This window comes from Pelodiscus sinensis, chromosome 2, assembly GCF_052426305.1.
Source record: "Pelodiscus sinensis isolate ZL-2025 chromosome 2, ASM5242630v1, whole genome shotgun sequence".
NCBI lineage: Eukaryota > Metazoa > Chordata > Testudines > Trionychidae > Pelodiscus > Pelodiscus sinensis.
This window is the reverse complement of record NC_143053.1, coordinates 250,724,672-250,743,150: the sequence shown is the minus strand read 5'-3', so window position 1 is coordinate 250,743,150 and position 18,479 is coordinate 250,724,672. Positions and strand designations below refer to the sequence as shown.

The 18,479-nt window shown below is 50.0% G+C and overlaps 1 protein-coding gene across 1 annotated transcript in view; it reads left to right on the top strand.

Annotated features, from left to right (window-relative positions):
• VILL (villin like) overlaps positions 1 to 18,479 on the top strand; it is a 57,514-nt gene that overhangs the window by 11,789 nt on the left and 27,246 nt on the right. The window contains exons 2-5 of the mRNA XM_006120573.4: positions 3,651 to 3,732; positions 8,696 to 8,770; positions 13,295 to 13,491; positions 16,629 to 16,737. Coding sequence (XP_006120635.3) covers positions 3,664 to 3,732; positions 8,696 to 8,770; positions 13,295 to 13,491; positions 16,629 to 16,737 — 450 coding nt within the window. The 5' untranslated portion in view covers positions 3,651 to 3,663. The remainder of the gene's footprint in view (positions 1 to 3,650; positions 3,733 to 8,695; positions 8,771 to 13,294; positions 13,492 to 16,628; positions 16,738 to 18,479) is intronic.

The window sequence follows — 18,479 nt, the reverse complement described above, 5'->3', positions numbered from 1 at the left end:
CAGGGGGAGGGGCACTAAGGCAGCTACCTGCCTGTCTGGCACCGCAGACTGTGCTGCGCCCCAGAAGTGGCAAGCAGCAGGCCCAGCTCCTGGGTGAAGGGTGAAGGGAGAGTCCGCACTGCCCCAGCCCTGAGCACTAGCTCCACACTCCCATTGGCTGGGGACCTGCTGCTGGCTGTTTCTGGGGTGCAGCATGGTCTGCGGTGCCAGGAGAGGCAGGAAGCTGCGTTAGCACCACCGGGAGCTGCCTAAGGCAAGCCCCTTCTGCCCCAGACCTGACATTCCCCCCCCCCCCCAGAAAGCCAGAGCCCCCTCCTACACTCCAAAGTTCTCATCCTCAGCCCCGCCCCGGAGCCCACACTCTAGTCAAAATATGTTGGGTCGCGGCATCAACAATTTTCTTCAAGAAAAAAAAGTTTGAAAACCGCCACTGAAGACCAGCCCCGTGACCAAAGGTTGTATTTGTGGTATTTCAAGCCTGGCCTCAGGCAGAAATATACTTGAAATCTCATTAAAACAGCTGATCAGGTGAGGTTTGCACCTCATTATAGTTTCTAGGCCAGAGGTTGTGTCTGCTCTGGTCTCAATATGGGCAGGGAGCAGGGAATAATTAAAGAGGGAAGGGAGGTTCTTGGTGTGGTAAAGGTTAAGAATCACTCTTTTCAACCTGACATTTGGATTATAGTTTTTCATCTGAGTGTTTGGGTGCTATTTCAAGCTGATTATCCCAGCTCGGCTGGTGCGTGGAATCTTTTGCAGTAACCCTTTTACTGAAGAGAAGGGCATATTGTCCAAACACCTGAGTTCTGCTAGGAGCTCCGGGGCCTGTAAGGGAAAACATCTGGTGCCCTGCCAAATTCTGATTCAACAATAATATTCTGTGGAACGGATACATAATACATGCAGTTTAACAAAGGACCAGGAAGCACATGAGGGGCAGGACTGGCTGGCTGCCATCAATGCAGGCCTTTCATTCAACAGGAAGGTAGGCTGAGAATAAAATGCAATCCAGGTATTTTTTAAAACTAGTATAAATAGTTACCTGTCTTGTGAGCAAACCCAATTTGGGAGCCGGAGAATTACACCGTCACTGGGCTTTTGGCATACGGATGAAAAGATCAAGTTAGTGAGTCACATTATACCCTTCATTGCTCCTGTGCTTCTCCAATACTTTAACAGAGGGGAGAATTTCTCCCAAAGATTGTAAATACAGGCAGTCCCCGGGTTACGTACAAGATAGGGACTGTAGGTTTGTTCTTAAGTTGAATTTGTATGTAAGTTGGAACTGGTACATATTGTAGGGGAAACTCTAGCCAAACATTTCTCCAGAGCTCAGTTTTATTCTCCCACACCTCACTTCCCTAAGTCCTTTATTCTCAAGCTCGGGGCAGCGCCGGCTGAACCACCTGTCAGGCAGCGCGTCTCGGCGGTCCCGCCGCCCGCGTCCTCTGCGGCGAGAAAAGCCGCTCCGCGTCTCCCTGGTCTGCTGGGGTGGGGGGGGGGCGCAGCTAGTGCGGGGTTGCCTCACCCCGTTCGTAACTAGGGATCCGACGTAAGTTGGATTGACGTAACCCGGGGACTGCCTGTACAGTAGAGAGCTGGCTGGTGCATGTGCACTCTATTGCCATCTACTGGAGATTCTGAGAACAGGCCACCTGCATGTCATAGACCTTATACTGATAACACATGGTTTACTTTCATTCAGGTGGCAGCAGCCTGTGTTTATGGAGTAAGAGGGCAGTAATTTTTGCGGGGGGGGGGCACTTCAGAAATTTTGATGCGTAATCGCGGGCCAGCTCCAGGCCCCCCAGAAAGGGCAAGGCCTTGAGGAGAAGGGGTGAGACTGGGGGCTACGGAGAAAGACAGAGAGTGTGTGAGCATGAAAGAGAGACACTTTGTGTCTGAGAGACAGACTTTGTGTCACAGATTGAGTGTGTGCAGCACAGAGACTGGGAAAGTGTGTGGGGCAGAGTTTGTGTGACAGTCTGGGAGTGGCACAGAGGCAGTGTGGCACAGACTGGGGATGTGTGACAGCGACACAGAGTGTGTGTGCCGGCTGCTGCTGGGTAAGTTTCCAAGTGAAGCCACGTTCTGTCTCTTTATGGGAAACCTGTCCTGCTCTGTTGTCTCCCCCTCCCCAACCCTGCACTCCTCTGAGTCACTTACCATCTAGGGTTCAGACAAGAGCAGCTCCGATGTGTGTCTCCCTCTTCCCAACCCCTGCTCTGTGGAGATGGAGTGCAAGGGAGCATAGTGACTTCAGTTCTCTTCTCTCCCCTCCATATTACCCTCTTCCCCCCCTCCCCGCCATCTGCACAGCTAGTAGAAGACTCCTCTCTGCTGCAGAACAGAGCAAGGCAGGCAGGCAGCGGAACACAGGCGACCGGCTGGAAGTGTGCACTTTCTGCTAATCATCTGGGTGGGCCGGAGAGAAATGCCTGGCGGGCCGGATCTGGCACCTGGGCTCAATTTTGCCCACACTGGTCTACATCCTCTGCCTCCTGTTACCTAGAAGTTCTGAACAACAATGGTGAGGGCAATAAAGCTCCTAGCTGTCGGGGTTTATTACAGGGCATCAGCTCAGGTATTCCATGGAAATGTGGGAGAGGGAGCGTTAGCCCCCAGTACTCTGCCTAAACTGCATTCAAACTTCCCTCTGCCATGTCCACTGGCGCTTGTGTCCCTGTTCACCTCCTGGCTGAAGCAGTTGCGTGGTGTTGTGAGTGGGTGATGAACTGTTGGGTTGTACCCCAGAGGTGGCTGCCTGTCACTGATGGATTAAATGAATCATCTGTATGTACATTGGGCTGCCTCTGCAATGAAAGTCGTTTGATAAATGGACATACGCATAAGTCCTTACCCCCCAAAAATAGTGCCCAAGACAACACCCTGCCTCCTCCTCCTCCCCCCTGCCTCTGCTCTGGAGAAACTTCACCCATAGGTCGGTTGAGGCGGCTGCCGTGGGGACTTGGGTGGCTGTCCCAAATTGTCCTACAGATGGATGATGCTGATCATAAGAGTGCAAGATGCTTGAAGCTATTTTTATTTCCCAAAGAGAACCACAGCTCCCAACAAAAATGGCTGTTTATGTTGTTCCCCCCGCTTCCCTTTGGGCCTACAGGCAAAGCAGTGGGCGAGCGCCTCAGCTGATGTAAATTGGAGTCCCGTCTTTGGCTTTGATAGCGCTCCGGGGAGGGACACCCGTTGCAGACAAGGTCCCGTCGCTTTTCCCAGTTATCCTGTCTGCTGGAAACGGCCTCTTTGCTTTTACTCACCCGCAAGAAGGTTGAGCGTGGAGGGGGAGGGGAGATCCCTGCATTTTGCACATAGCGGAAGCTCCCATCTGCCACGCAGCACAAGGCAGGAGGTAGGAAGCCAAAGGGCTCGCAGGCAGGGCCGATGTTCTGCTCCAAACGCCTCGTCGTGGGTACGATGCCTGACTCATGCTGGGCCTGGCAGCTTGTCTGGCCCTGTCCAGTGCGTGCGTGGGCCAAATGAGAGCGTGGGGCAGCATGTGATCCTCTTTTGAAATGACACCGCTCGGAGCAAGTCTGTTCTTTGGCTCACTCAACCCACCAAACCTCTGCCAAGGCTGCCCTGAGCTTCCTGTTTTGTCGAATTGGATGGTTATGCTGCTCTTTGTCTTGCAGTTCCATCAGCAGAATGACAGACCCCGACATGGGCCTCCCTACTATCGAGAGAAAGCCGGGGCTGCAGATATGGACCATAGAGGTACGGTGAGAGGGGTGCATCCTTCACAGACTGGGGCAGGGGAGGGGAGGGTAGGGTGTGTTTTACAAAAACGAGATGCTGTGAAAATTGCTTAGGTGAATGAGGATAGTCTTGTAGTTAAAGATGATGGATGAGTAGGACTTAGGAGACCCAAATTCTTTCCCCAGCTTTAACCCACTCTCTATGTAACATTCAGCCACAGTGCCGTGCCTCGGTTTCCCACACTGTAAAACCGGGATAATACTGGCTTAGGAAACAGGAATGCTCTGGCCCAGGACTGAAATTGCTACTTCATTACAATAGCACTCAGGCATTTTACTGCATTAGGTGTTGCACATACACTCTGTAAAAGACAGTCCCTGCCTTTGTAACCAGAACCAAGCAGATTTGAACCTAGGACCTCTGAAGTGGAGTATAGGAGCTGCTACCCTCTGAGCTAAAAACTAGCTGGCGCCCACCCGTGCTATAGAGGTCTCTTGATCGTAGCTGTTGCTATGGTCTAGGTGCCACTGCATGGTAACCACCCTAGGTGTGTGGGTTACACTTTGTCCAGCTTTCAGTCAAAATAGATACAGCCAAGGGTGGGAGAAAGGAAGTGTTTCTAGTTCTGCATTACAACTTAGAAACATAGGATTAAGTGACTTGCCCGAGGTTACATAGTGAGTCAGTGGCAGGGTCAAGAACTGAGCTCAGCTCTTCTGGGACCTAAGCTATTGCCTTAGCCACAAGCCTGCATTTCCTCTCCAGAGCAGATCGATTAGTCACAGCAACTATGGTAGCTTAGCACTGGTGCTAATGGCCTGTTGCCAGCTGTGATATGTGCTTGTTTTTCTACTGTAGACCCTCACTTAGTGTGCGGGGCTCTCCTTGCCCTTTGTTCCCTCTTCTTAAATCCCTCCTTGTGACCTGCTCCCAGCGGGAGGCTGCGGATGAACAAAGAGGCCTCTGCATTCAGTTTAGACGTGACCAGTGCCTCTTCCCTGAGAGGTGGTTCCACCGCAGGTCGTCTGCTGCTGGGCGTGCCCCAAACAGGAGCCCGGCCCGAGGCTCAGAGAACGGAGCCCCAGGAGCTGGGCAGAGATTTAGTCATGTGGCTCTCACGGGCAGGGAAACCTGCTTGGTGAAGATGTTGCCATTGGGAATGAGGGAAAGTCATTGCACTTCCCTGTTGGTGCCGCGCCCCTTTCTAGGGGAGCTGTAATTCAAAGCAAGTCCGTTCCTCAAGGACATGCTGGTATGAGGAGAAACCAGCTGGGCCACCGGAAAAGCGTGTGGCGTGGATTCTGCAGAACCTGCAGGCTCATGCTGCAGTTTAGCAAAGCAAAACTGTGTGTGTGTGTGTGTGTGTGTGTGTGTGTGTACATACACACTTAGGACAGATTGCGTAACCTGGTGTGTTAACCCTATGTGTACCAAATGAAGTGAATTCAGGAGGCCACAGTCGCGGGGATCACCTGCCTGCCTGAAGTTTTCTATCCTGCCCATCCCCATGGTGTCTGGGCACTGACTGCCTAGCAAAGTGAGCAGCACTGAAATGTCGCAAGGGGTTCTCCAGCATGGAGCGCCACCTCTTGTCAAACCCCCTCTCCCACCACCACACCTGAACATAGGCCAGGGCTGTCCACGGGTTCCAACCTTGCCCGGCGACTGCTGGAAGCTCTCCACCCTCTTGCCGGGATCTCCAGGTGGCTTTGTCACAGAGCTGTGAGCTTCAAGAGGAAGCGCGGAGCAGGAGGTGTGATGACCCCTCTGAAACATAGTAACAGAGATGTAGCCATGTTAGTCTGGTCTTGCTGAAACAAAAGACAGGACTATACAGCACTTTAAAGACTAATAAGATGGTTTATTAGATGATGAGCTTTCTTGGGCCAGACCCACTTCCTCAGATCAAATTGTGGAAGAAAATTGGCATGACCATATATTTCCCTTCCAACCTCCGTGCTCCTCCCTCCAAAGCAGGATTGTCCCCACAGTGCATTTACTACTCAGTCATTCACTGGGCTTTGAAACGCCCAAGCGCTGGGGTCGACTCTCCACCGTTTCCGCATGGAATAAGTAGTGGATCACTTTGTCACAGCCTTTCTCCTGTAGTCACCTCCACCCTTGGTTCCTTTCTGGCCTTATTCCATTGCTTCTCATCAGCCATGCTTCTATTTCCCTGCATACGCCACGCCCATCTTTCAGCTATTCGTTGGTCATTGTTTTGAGCTCTGTGTGGTTCAATCATTCATAGACGAGAAGCAACCAGTATGTTCCATCCACTCTATGGTCTCCAGGCCATAGAGTTTCACCCAGTGACCCCTGCACTGAGCCCAGACACTTGGCTTTGCCTCATTCTTGCAGAAGGGGGATGTGATGTGAGGACCCTTAGAGATGGAGAACAGCTCCTCTTGGTAGTCTGTTCTAAGGGCGAATCCCAGTTTAAAACCGTGTGCCTGCTCTCTAACCTGAATTTGAGACCTCTCTTGATTGCCTAGCTCTGTGTTGATAAAGAGGCCCGATACAGAACACACCATGCCTGGGAAATTACAATGTTATGCCCTTGTGTGTAGTGCACCCTACATACAGTGTACGCAGTCACTGCCTACACGCAGGGCACGCAGAAATTAAGCTCACCCAGGTCTGTGCTCTATAAATAGCGAGTGAGTCATAAACCACACATTATGGGTCTGAATTTCATTCCCAGGGAGTTTGCTGGGTTTCATATTCCTGTTTGACGTGAACTGAAAAACTCAATGGAAATCTGAATGGAGCCCAGAAATCCATACCGGTTGTTCTTTGCTAATCTGGGTGGGGGCACGGGGAGCCCTTAATGTAACTGCCCCCAGGTGGATTTGAACCTGCGATCTTTGGAGCTTAGTAGAGGAGCTGCTGCCCTTTGAGCTAAAAGTCAGCTGGCTCTCAGCCCATGCTGTAGAGCTCTCTAGTTTTTATCTGTTGCTGTGGTCGAGGTGCCACTGCATCGGACAGTGACCCACACCAGGGCTATGTCTACACTCGTGGTTTCTTGTGCAAGTAATATGCAAATGAGGCTAAGCATGGAATATCGCCGAGCCTCATTTGCATACCGAATGAGCCAGCATTTTTTTCAGAAGAGGCTCTTGCACAAGAAGGAGCGTCTACACTGCCCCCTCTTGCGCAATGCTGTTCTTCCTGTCAAGGAATAGGTGTTTGAGAGGAGCTAGGAATGCTCCATTCTGGGATGGCGCTGCCCCACGAGGTCAAATGCCCCAGTCAAACCCTCCCGTAATGGCGAGCCTTGATGCTGTGCAGGCTAACAGCGGGGTTTGAACTTCCGCAGTCACAGCATGGGGCTTTCTCGCTTGATTTAAAGCACTAAAGGCCTGAGTCAAAGCCTCACCAGTAGGACTTTACCGCTGCTGCTCATCATAGGGAAGATGAGATGTCTGCTGAGCACTGGGTGGCTTTATTGTTTATTCCTTCCCCCATTGCCTCTCTGAGCTGGGCACTGTCCAAAGAGAGCATGAGACAGTCCTAAAGAACTTACCAATTAACCAGACAGGGGTGTGGGTAGGAAAGAGGGAGCATGAGGGCATGCAGCATACGCAACAGCAACTCGAGGCAAAGTCGGGTATTCCAAGTAGTAGTCTACAGCTTTTCCCACAAGGCCACACTGCCCTCGAAGGGAAGCCATGTACTTCCACAGAGGCACCAGAGTTGTATAGATCTGTAATTTTTTGAATGGTCCATTAAATCATTACGGGAAAATTCAGCCGGCACTTCCAGGCTTCACCTAAAACCAAGTTAAATTTGCCGTCCATCTTTATCCCGCCTTGAAAATTAGGGATGGATTTTCCTAGCTAGGAGCCTACCATTGGCCCTGACTCACCCCCCACTACAGCAATTTGTTGGACACATCATCAGTGGCTTCCCAATAGCATAGTGACGGGTGCTGTGTCAGAGCCTCGTGCCCTGCAGCTCAGAGCCAAAGTCTTTGGGCTTGCTCTGTCTGTAGGTTACACACATGCTGGGAATAGTCTCCAGTGCCTGTCACCATAGGTGACGAGTTATATGGGCCCATGGTTTGGGCTTATAGCTGTCCCAGCCATAGGGCAGACCAGGGCAACTGCACTTCGGGGGGTCCTGTGTTTCAGGGAGAAGTGGGGGGCCTGGCACCATCAGCAGCGAGCAACCTGTCCCAGCTCAGCCCTGCCTGCCTCTTCCCAGGCCTGCTCCTCCCCCTTCCTACCCACATTCCACCTCTTCTCCCAAACCCGCACCCTGACTCCTTCTGGCTTCCATTCCCCCACCCCAAGTGATGCCAGGAACCAGCAGAGCAGAGCTGGACCCCCCACTAATCCTCCAGGCCACCTGGATCCCACCCCTGCAATTCAGGGCCCCTCAGGGTCTGGAGTACGACAGCTGGGCGGGGAGCATCAAAGGATTGGGTTTGACCAGCGGGAGTGTCTGGGTAGGTGGCTGGAGTTAGAACGTGTGGGACTCTCAGACTTTCTAACAGGTTAGTGGTCTCCTGGCCAGCCTGTTCCTTTCTGTGAAGGTGTAACCCACACACCTAGTATGGGTCACTGTCCCATGCAGTGGTACCTAGACCACAGCAACAGATAAGACCAAGAGATCTCTTCAGCCTGGGCTGAGCTCCAGCTGGCTTTTAGCTCAGTGGATAGAAGCTCCAATACTAAGCTTCAGAGGTCCCAGGTTCAAATCCGTTACAAAGGTGAACCCAGTGACATAGACCGTGCAGCAGAAAGACAAGGCAGCAATGGCTCTTGGAGCAAGACTCTAGGGTGCTTAGTGTGAAATCCTGGCTCCCATTGATTTCAGCAGGGCTGGATTTTGCATCTTTGCTGTTTCCCTCTCTTGAGCACAGCTTAGGGCCATATCCCAAGGAGAAGGGGATACGCCATTTGTCACCCTGCTAACTCCCTGCAGTATCTTGTCCATGCATGTTGTGCTGACGGTCGCCCTTTCCGATTTCTTGCAGAAAATGAAAATGGTTCCTGTTCCCGAAAAGGCGTATGGGGGCTTTTTTGAAGGAGACTGTTACATCATACTATATGTAAGTAAGTTCCGCAAAGGTCAGTATGTCTGGCTCTACACTGTTTCATTAACCACCCAAGTGACTACCGTGTGCCCGGTTCCAGCAGCACCATGGGAAAACGTAATTTACTCACCATCCCTACTGCAGCCTGAAGCAACTCTGTTGCATATTCCCTCTGAAAGAGGCCAGAGGGGCAGCAAGAGGGAAGGGGGGGGACAGGTGGGGGGATGCATGGAAAAAAAATCAGCTTTGCTATGGCCTCTTGAAATAACTCTCAGGCTCTTGCTTCTGCTGTGTGCTCCTTCCAGGGATCACCAAGGTGAAGATCTGTAATTTGAAAAATGACGGCTGCATTTGGAGTGTGCCAAGGTAGCCTGGTTTTGGCTATACTTTTTAAAAGGACCTCGTTTTCTGGGGTTGAGGGATCCACCCTTTTGTGAGAATCAGGCCCCTCTAAGGTGTCTCAAGTTGAGTTCCTAGAAATTCTGGAAGCCAATATTACTGTTGGGTTTTGCAAATGTCGGCATGAGTGAGTTGCCCAGGGTCTCACACAGAGACAGAGAGACACCATGCAAAGCAGAGCTGGGAATAGATTAGAAGGAAGGTTTCCTGTCTCCCGTCCTGTGCTGCAATCACAGTATTGTTCAGGGGTAAGAAAACCAGAAGAGGAATCAGGAGCCCTCGTGAGTTCACTCAGAATTTGAGCCGAGCTCACTTGAAACTTGACCCGAGCGGTCTGAAGGCTGAGGCCCTTCTGAGAAGCTAGCCTGAGCACCTGACTTGCAACAGCAGAAGTTCTGGGTGATAGTCCAGGACAATGCGCCGGATCAGGGCTTCTTTATCCCTCCCCCAACTCTTCTTCATTTGCACAGATCACTCCAGGTTCCACGGAAACCATGGTGCAGGGCGTGTTGTCGCAGCCCCTGGCTTAAAGGGATTTCCAATCTCCCCTTCCTCCATAGCCCCGGCAGCGAATTGGGTAGATCCGCGTAGTCTGTGTGGGCCATAGGCAGCCCCATCTCTGCCAAGTCCTGCCCATAGTGCGTTACATATGGAAGCTCAGGCAGAGCTGTGTTACCCCAAATCCTGCCCTACCTTCCTTAGGGAGGGGAAGCAGAATTATTCCGTTGGTTTTCCACAGGGCTCCAGTGGACTCCGATGGGTCTCTCCGTCCCGCTCATCAGGCTGATGCAGCAGCACATGGACTAAGCCAGGGTTTATTTGGTGGAGGGGTGTTTGTCATCCCAGCGTTAGAAGACTCAGCTTCTTCGTGCTGGGACATGCTTAATTTTCCAGGTCAGGCCTTGCCTGACTACTGCCTTGCGGCTCCGTGACTCATAGGGTGGCACCCATGGGATCTCCTTTAACAAAAGGGAAGGCTGTGCCTTGCAGCTAGTCATATTTCTCAAGCTGATGCAGGGTTGGCGGAAACTCCGGCACAGCTGTGTGTGCTCTGCCATGAAAGCACGCAGCTCCCATTGATGTCCATGGAAATCTTGCCTGAGGAATAACGACAGAACTGAGAGATTCCCGACTAGAGAGGAAAGGTGGGGCTGTATTGAGGAGTTTATCTACCCTGCAGCGAGACATGCGGCTGGTCCATGCCAGGCAACTTGGGCTTAAGGGGCTGTTTAATTACAGTCTAGACATTTGGGCTGCAGCCTCAACTCTACGACCCTCCTGCCTCCCAATCCAAATGTCTGCCCTGCACTTAGACAGCCCCTTGTTCAAACCTTGAGTACAGGTGTCAGACTTGTAAATGAAACCAAGGTTTGAACAAAGACCTGACCTGGATGGGCTGCTGCATTCCGCACCCTAATGACATAGAGAAGAGAATGAAGAGATGAGTGAGGGGGGATTTGAGAGCAGCCTTCAACTAACTTCCTGAAGGGGGGTTCCAAAGAGGATGGAGAGGGGCTTTTCTCAGTAGTGGCAGATGGCAGAACAAGGAGCAATGGGCTCAAGTTACAGTGGGGGAGGTCTAGGTTGGACGGGGTGGCCCGTGAGCATAGGCAGACTCGGCGGTCGCCTACGGCGCTGCCGGTCCGGGGTGCCCGATGATGATGTCATGGGGCGCTTGGGCGCCTGATGATGACGTTATGGCCATTGACGACCGTGCAGGCAGGGATGCTGAGTGTGCCTTCTGCCTGGGGTGCCAGCTGCCGCAGCCGGTCTCAGGCTGCTCCTGAGGTTGGATATTAGGAAAAACTATTTTACTAGGAGGGTGGTGAAGCACTGGAATGGGTTACCTAGGGAGGTGGTGGAATCTCCATCCCTAGAGGTTTTTAAGTCTCAGCTTGACAAAGTTCTGGCTGGGATGATTTAGTTGGGGTTGGTCCTGCTTTGGGCAGGGGGCTGGACTCGATGACCTCTTGAGATCTCTTCAAGCCCTAGGATTCTATAAAAAGCTAAACACCTGGTACTTACAGCCCACTCTATTAGCCTCATTTAGCACAGACACTCTCTTTCCCTCCCCATCCCCTCTCTCTCTGCTATTTATTTGTAGCCTGGATCCCTTACTCCATTCATCTGAAGAAGTGGGTTGTGCCCACGAAAGCTTATGATACCATCTATTTTTTTTGTTAGTTTCTAAGGTGCTGCAGAGCTATTTGTTGTTTAAGTTTTTTCAGTTAAAGACTAACATGGCTACCCCTCTGAAAAATTTTCCTGTTCTTCATGGGGACAAAGCTGTGTGGTCCAGGGCAAGTCATGTGATGTCTAGTACAGGTTGAACCTCTCTAGTCCAGCACCCTTGGGATCTGACCAGTGCCGAACCAGAGAATTTGCCAAACCATGGGAGGTCAGTATTATCTAGCAACATTACCAGCACTTCCACTGCTTACTGGACTCTTAGAAGACAGATAGGGGTAAATTAGAGCTAAGTAACAGCCCAGAACACTGAGAGCCAGGACTGGTGGCTGTAAACAAATTTTATGGGACTGCGGGAAACTTGTCCACACCCATGATAAGTGGACATCAGGCTAACGAAAATCATGCCAGCCCACAAGTGCTGCTGGACCAGAGGGTGCCAGACTATAGCAATAAAGCTCTGAGCTGCATATAAGGTTGTACATTAAATGGAGTGATTTCACTGCCGATTGAGCAACTAGATCTAAAGAAATCAAGTTGCTCTCTATTTGGGCTCTTAAACCAGTGTTCACCAATGTTATCTAAGCACTTTTCTCAGAACAAAACAGATACACAGAACTTAGCCTCAACCCATGCTATAAAATGAGTCTCTCTTCATTTTCCTCCGCAGTGGATGTTGGAGTTTATCATTGTGGGTAATGAAAAATGCCCGGCACCATTCACAAAACACCTGCTTCCAGAGGGTTTGGTTTTTCTCTTTAGGCTATTTGGCTTTGTTACACAATAGGAATCATAATGGAAGTTTAAGAATCTCAAACACACATATATTTGCTCCTAGCTGGAGCTTGGCCTGTGTTTGAGAGTCGGTAGGGTTTCACACACCACCGGTAGTCACTCTGTATTTATTGTGGGTGTATCATACGGCTGCAAAATCATCGACTCAGAAAATTAGGAAATGCCAGATTTACCGACATCTCATTCTGCCACCTTGTACTTGATGAGCCAGGGATCCTGTGGGGAAACACAGTGTGTGATCATCTAATTTATGAATGTATCTTAATGCACATGCATAATAGCATTTGAGCCAAGGATCTGAAAGTAGCTAGGAACACGCATTTAATAACCAATAGAACACTCATCTAGCACGAGAGTAAGAGCAGCTTGCAAGCTTCCACACACAGACCCTGACCTAGGCTAGGGAGGGAAAAGAGGGGCCTAGTGGTTACAGGAGCGGCCTGAGGCCAGCCCATGATGTCATCATCGGGCGCCCGGGCCGGCGGCACCCTAGGCAACTGCCTAGTCTCATGGGCCACCCGAGTGGTTAGTGCTAGTGGGGTGCATGGGATTGAGGCCTTGTTCTGCCACAGGCTTCGTGTGTGTGCGTGTGTGTGTGCGTGCGCGCGCGCAGGTCACCTCACCTGTGCCTCCATGAACTGGGGATAACAACATCTCCCTACCTAGCAAGAGTGTTGAGAACAAATGAAGATTGTGAGGTACTTAATCACTACAGTAATGGGGCCATACACACATAACAACTGAACACATGCTAAAGTTTTAAGTATGTGCCTAAGTTTCATGAAATGTTTTCCTGAATCAGGACCTCCCAAAGTCCTTTACAGCTCAAATCCTACTTCTGTTGAAGTCACTGGCAAAATTCCCAAGAGCTTCTGTGTGGTAGGGCTGAGCCCTAGTAGGAAAGCTTGACCTCGGGCAGGTTTTTGCATGGAGAATATTAAGGGTAGATCTTGTTTTCGATGCTCGGGGATCCTCATTGACTGCATGGGTGATTTTGCCTGCACAAAGGCTCCGTGATCTGGTTCTAATTTATATACCAGGTCTCCCTTGTCAGAGATATTAGTCACAAGATGCCAATCACACATAGTTGTCCTCCTTCCTGGATTGCAGATACACATGGTTCCACTGACCTCTCACTACCGCTTTTGTGTTTCCCAGAACAAGAAAACCGCAAATGGCTTCATGACGGACTTGCACTATTGGATAGGGAAGGACTCCTCTCAGGATGAGCAGGGCGCTGCGGCCTTCTACGTCACCCAGATGGATGACATGCTCGGGGGGAGCCCAGTGCAACATCGAGAGGTGGAGGGACACGAGTCCGAGGCCTTCAAAAGCTACTTCAAAAATGGCATTATGTGAGTGATGCCAAATCTGCTGCAAATAAATAGAAACTGCCAGGCTGCTCCAAGCACTCTGGCTAGGCTGTAGGTCTGGTCACAAACGTTAGTTAAAAAAATTGCTATTTTTGGAAAAATTGAAAAAAAAATCACAATTTTAAAATCTGGACATTTTTGACTAGCCTCATAGTTGGTCAAAATCAGGAGAAATTTTTATAAACTCCTCCCTCGATTTTTAATCCCCAATTTTGAAATGTTGAAATGGGGAAACATTTTGCCCATCTCTACTAAATCCTTTCAATGTTTATTTTACATTGCATGGACCAAAATCTCCTCTTCATTAAAGGCTAGTGGGCCTGAATCTCATCTTGGGTAACAAGGCCATGTCGTTAGGACCTTTGTAAAACAATCTCAGCCATGGGCGTCTGGTGGCTTAGGCGGGTGAAGGCTTTGCCTTCCCAAACTTCCAGCCTGGCCCCACCCACGCTCCGCCCCCAGAATGCCTGCGGTAGTTGTTCTTGGGGTGGAGTGTTGCTGTCCCCAGCACCTGCCCTCTCCATGCTCCTGGCCTGGGAGGCAGGAGCGACACGGTCTCCTCCCTCTCTGGTCCACCCTCTCTGTGCTCCTGGCTGGGGAGGCTTGGGCCAGCCTCCTCCATCCCCAGATGCACTGACTCCCCATCTCAGCACTAGGAACAATGGGCTGGAGATATTACACTATTACACAACTCCAAAACTCCATCTTTTCTTCCAAAACAGAGATGCACATTTTCTTCCCCAAACTCCAAAACTGCATCTTTTCATCCCAACACTTGGATCAGGCCTTAGTGGGAGGCCTGATCCACGCATGTGAGGTGTTAGGTTGTGTAAAACACATGATGATCATGATGGGGTGCCACCCATCCCAGGCTTTGCAGATGCATCCCTCAAGCCAGGAAAACAACTCAGGAATTTTCTGGTTTCGTTGTCATTTTGGGATGCGTCTGTGTCTTCATCGTAAAGTTGTGTCAGAAGGAACTAACGGCATTATACCTTGTGACAAAGTTGTGGGGCAAGAGAACCCTAGTGTCGAGAAGCACCTCACTAGCACCTGCCCTTAGCAAGAAGCAGGGATCATGGCTCCGTGTTCACGTCATACCTCCAGGCGGGGGAAGTTAACAATCCAGCCAGCCGTCTAAAGTCGGTGATGAATCTTGGTCATGTGGCAACCAAGGCACGTTGCACATCCCTCAGAAGCAGCAAGAAACAGTCATCAACAACAACATCAAAACAGCTATATTGAGTCAAGCCAATGGTCCATCTAGCCCAGTTTCCTGTCTTCTGACAGTGGCCAATGCCAGGTGCTTCTGAGGGAATGAACAGAACAGGGCAATTATCAAGTGAATGATCTTCTATTGTCCGGTCCTATCCAGCAGTTGTTGTGAATCAGCAACCTGAATCCCCTACTTTCTGGCAACATGAGCACTTCCACCAACCCCTACAGAACAGGTCAGTGATAGGCACCCACTAACTTCTGAGCATCCCTCTGGAGCGCTCAGTCCCTGTTTCAGGGAGCACTCATAGAAGTCTCGGATTTGCTACTCCCAAAGAAATAGTACACCCAGCTTCCACGATTCAACTCAGCATCGCCCCTTTACTTCACAGACAGCTATCTAGAAAAGTAAAGTCAAGTGGGAGAAGGTCAGACTATTGGAAACAAAAGGTTGCATTAAAAAATCATCACACACTTTCCGGAGTCTAAACTTAACTCACAAGACATCAACTAGGAGATGTCTAGATGTTGGCATTTTTAACTACTTTGGCGGAAGGGCTCTCTCATCCCCAGCTCTGTACGTTCATTGTACTCCTGAATAGCTGGTTTGTTTTTCCTGCAACCTCCATAATCTATTGATTTGAATTTTGCTCAGACAGTAAATAGATGTGCCCGGTATAATATTTAATTGACATGTAAACAGACAGCAAATTATTGCTTGCCTGAAAGAAAACTCATTATTCACTTTCTGATGGATATCCCTTTGTCACAGACAACATAGATCTCAATCTATATACATAACTCTTTATACAACATCTGTATGTACTCCTTGCAATGGCTATGATTTAAATTAATGGCGATTGCCTATCTTGTAGAACTGGAGAGGACCTTGAAAGTCATTGAGTCTAGTCTTCTGCCTTCATAGGGCAAATTTTTGCCTCAAATCCCTAAATGGCCTCTGCAAGGATTGAACTCATAACCCTGGGTTTAGCAGGCTAATGGGCAAACCACCAAGCTATCCCTCTCCCTATGATGACCACTGTGACACAAGGCTTTATTAGGAACCTTACATGACATTCTTCTGAGGCCTCAGGGGATCCTAGTATCCTATATGCCGTTGGCTTTCAGCAGTGCTTACCTCATAGTAGGGCCTACAGTCAAACATTGTGATGCACATGTCCCACAGCACAAGATCAAATAGCTTATGCCATGAACCCAAACAGAAAGTGGTTTTAATTAGGAGTGTCAAATTTTTTCCTTCAAAACTGTTTTTGAATGGGAAATTAGCTTAACACATAATTTCCATTTGCCAAAAGTGTCTGTAGAAAATTTTGCTTTTTCATCAAAAACAGAGCACCTGGAAACTGAAATATTTCAGGTCTGAAATGCTTCTCAGTGCCTCATGGGAAAGAGATTTCAAGTAAAAATAATGAGGAGTCCTGTGGTACCTTAAAGATGCATCTGACAAAGTGGGTTTTTGCCCATGAAAACTGAAGTAAATCCTCATTGTTTTTGCAGGTACAGACTAACACAGTGATCCCTCTGATGTACCTTCAAGTAGTCACAATCCCCTTCTCCACTATGGGCTAGGTTCACCTAATGACTCCACATCCCATGATGCACCCCAGTTACATGACTTCTATGATACAAGAGGAAAGATTGTGGTGCATCATGCGAGATGTAGTCTGACCAGATAACCTGGCCTGTAGAGGAGAATGTAGTTTGTGCATCTCATGCTCCCTAATTCCCCTTAGGCATTGTGTCAGGATTTCCAAATAAAACTTCTGAATATTTTGGATTTTTTTTTTTTTTTGTCAAAAGCTTGACATTTTCCTGGGGGGGGGGGGAACCCTAATTTTCGTATCCACTCTAACTTTAACCCTCAATTCCCTGTTACACAACAGCTACAAGAAGGGAGGAGTAGCTTCAGGATTCAGGCATGTGGAGACCAACATGTATAACATCAAACGGCTCCTTCATGTCAAAGGGAAGAAACATGTGTCCGCCACAGAGGTAAGGACAGAAGTGCTTTATTCCTATTGGTGGCTCATGGTGAACGTCCTCTGAGCAGTGCTGGCCGTTAATGGACCAGCATGCCATGCAGATTTCCAGTGGGAGAAAATCTAGGTCAGATTCAGATCTTACTACTGTTATATATACCCATATAACTCAACAGGATCAAATCCTCAGCTGGTGTAAATCACCCTGATTCCAATGAAGCCATCAGTGCTGCCTCAGTTTGCAACAAGCGAACTATCTGGCCCACAGATTTCAGTGGACTTGAGCCTTACACCAGTGTGAGATCCAAATCCAGCCCTCTGAGCAATGGTTGCTAACACAGAGCCTGGTTCTCATCTTGTTTACACCATTGTAAATCAGGAGTAATTCAATGCTGAAGACAATGGAGTTACCTTGGTATAAGTGGGAACAGAACCAGACTCAATTCTTCCAGCTAAGGGGTGGGCATAAGCAGTCCGTGGTCCAGACACAGTTCACCAGGGGCTGCTGGACTCTCTATTTACCTGCGCATCCACAGATAGGGCCACTTGCAACTCCTATTGGCCAAGGATCGCTGTTCCCAGCCAATGGGAGCAGTGTCCCTGTCTGCGCTGCTTCCCACTTCTCCTATTGGCTCGGAATGGTGACATGCAGCCAATGGGAGCTGCAAGCAGCCGTTCCTGCGGACACCACATGCAAGTAAATAAAATGTCTGTCAGCCTGCCAGGAGCTAACTCTGGTGAACCATGTCTGGCCCATGGGCCACTTATTGCCCACCCCTGTTCTGGATTTCTTCCACCATTAAAGCGGCACCAACTACGAACTCCATTTTGTAGCTGTCTTGTGATCTGAAGCTGGAGGAGAAAATGGTTCCGTGTTTTATGGGCAGTTCCCTGGGGCCTGCTGCAGGCTGTTGTGATCATCAGCATCACACGCAAATATCTCACGTATCATTCTGTAACGATGAACATACTATTCAAGAACGTTCCTGTGTTTTAAGACCACGTTGGATTGTCAAGACAGGCGCATGACTCAGCTGAGACACCACTGCATTGCTGTAACCCGGGCCCTCCCTTCGCTCCCCCAGGCAGGCTAATGTTAGGCCCCGATCCTGCAGAGACTTGCACGTGTGTACTTACCCTCACGCTGCGCTAGGAGTCTCCTTGGCTCAGTCAGTGCCAACTCGCACAGCGCACACTCGGCTCCTGGCCCTGCTTTTATGCAGGGTCGAGACCTTGGCTTCTACATGTGGTAGTGGGCACTGCACTCTTAGATGGTTGAGCCTCCCAGACAGGGAGTCTGAGGGAGGGATGCTACAGGAACCCATGCTCTGTGATGCAGAGGCAGCTGGGACTGCAGCACTAATATAAAGCAGGGGAGCCAACAGCCAGCCTGGGCCCCGAGCAAGGTGGGGGGCTGCTGTGCCCCTGGAAGGGGCGGGGCCTCACGCAAAAAGGGCAGGGTTGGGGACAGCCAGCTCTCAGCACCGACCCAGAGCATACACCCCCACCAGCCCTTAGAGCTGCCTTCCAATGGCGATTTAAAGGGCCCAGGATTCTAGGCACCACCTCTGCTGCCCTTTAGAATCACTGGGCCCCAAAGCAACTGTCCCCTTCGCCCTCCCCCGACCTTCGTCAGCAGGCCTGTATAAAGACTCTGTTTCAGGCACCAGCATTGTTACTTATCACCACGGGGAGCTCCCTGGGGCAGGGACTTTTCTTTCTGTTTGGCCTGAAACCAGCGGCAGATATAGGGCA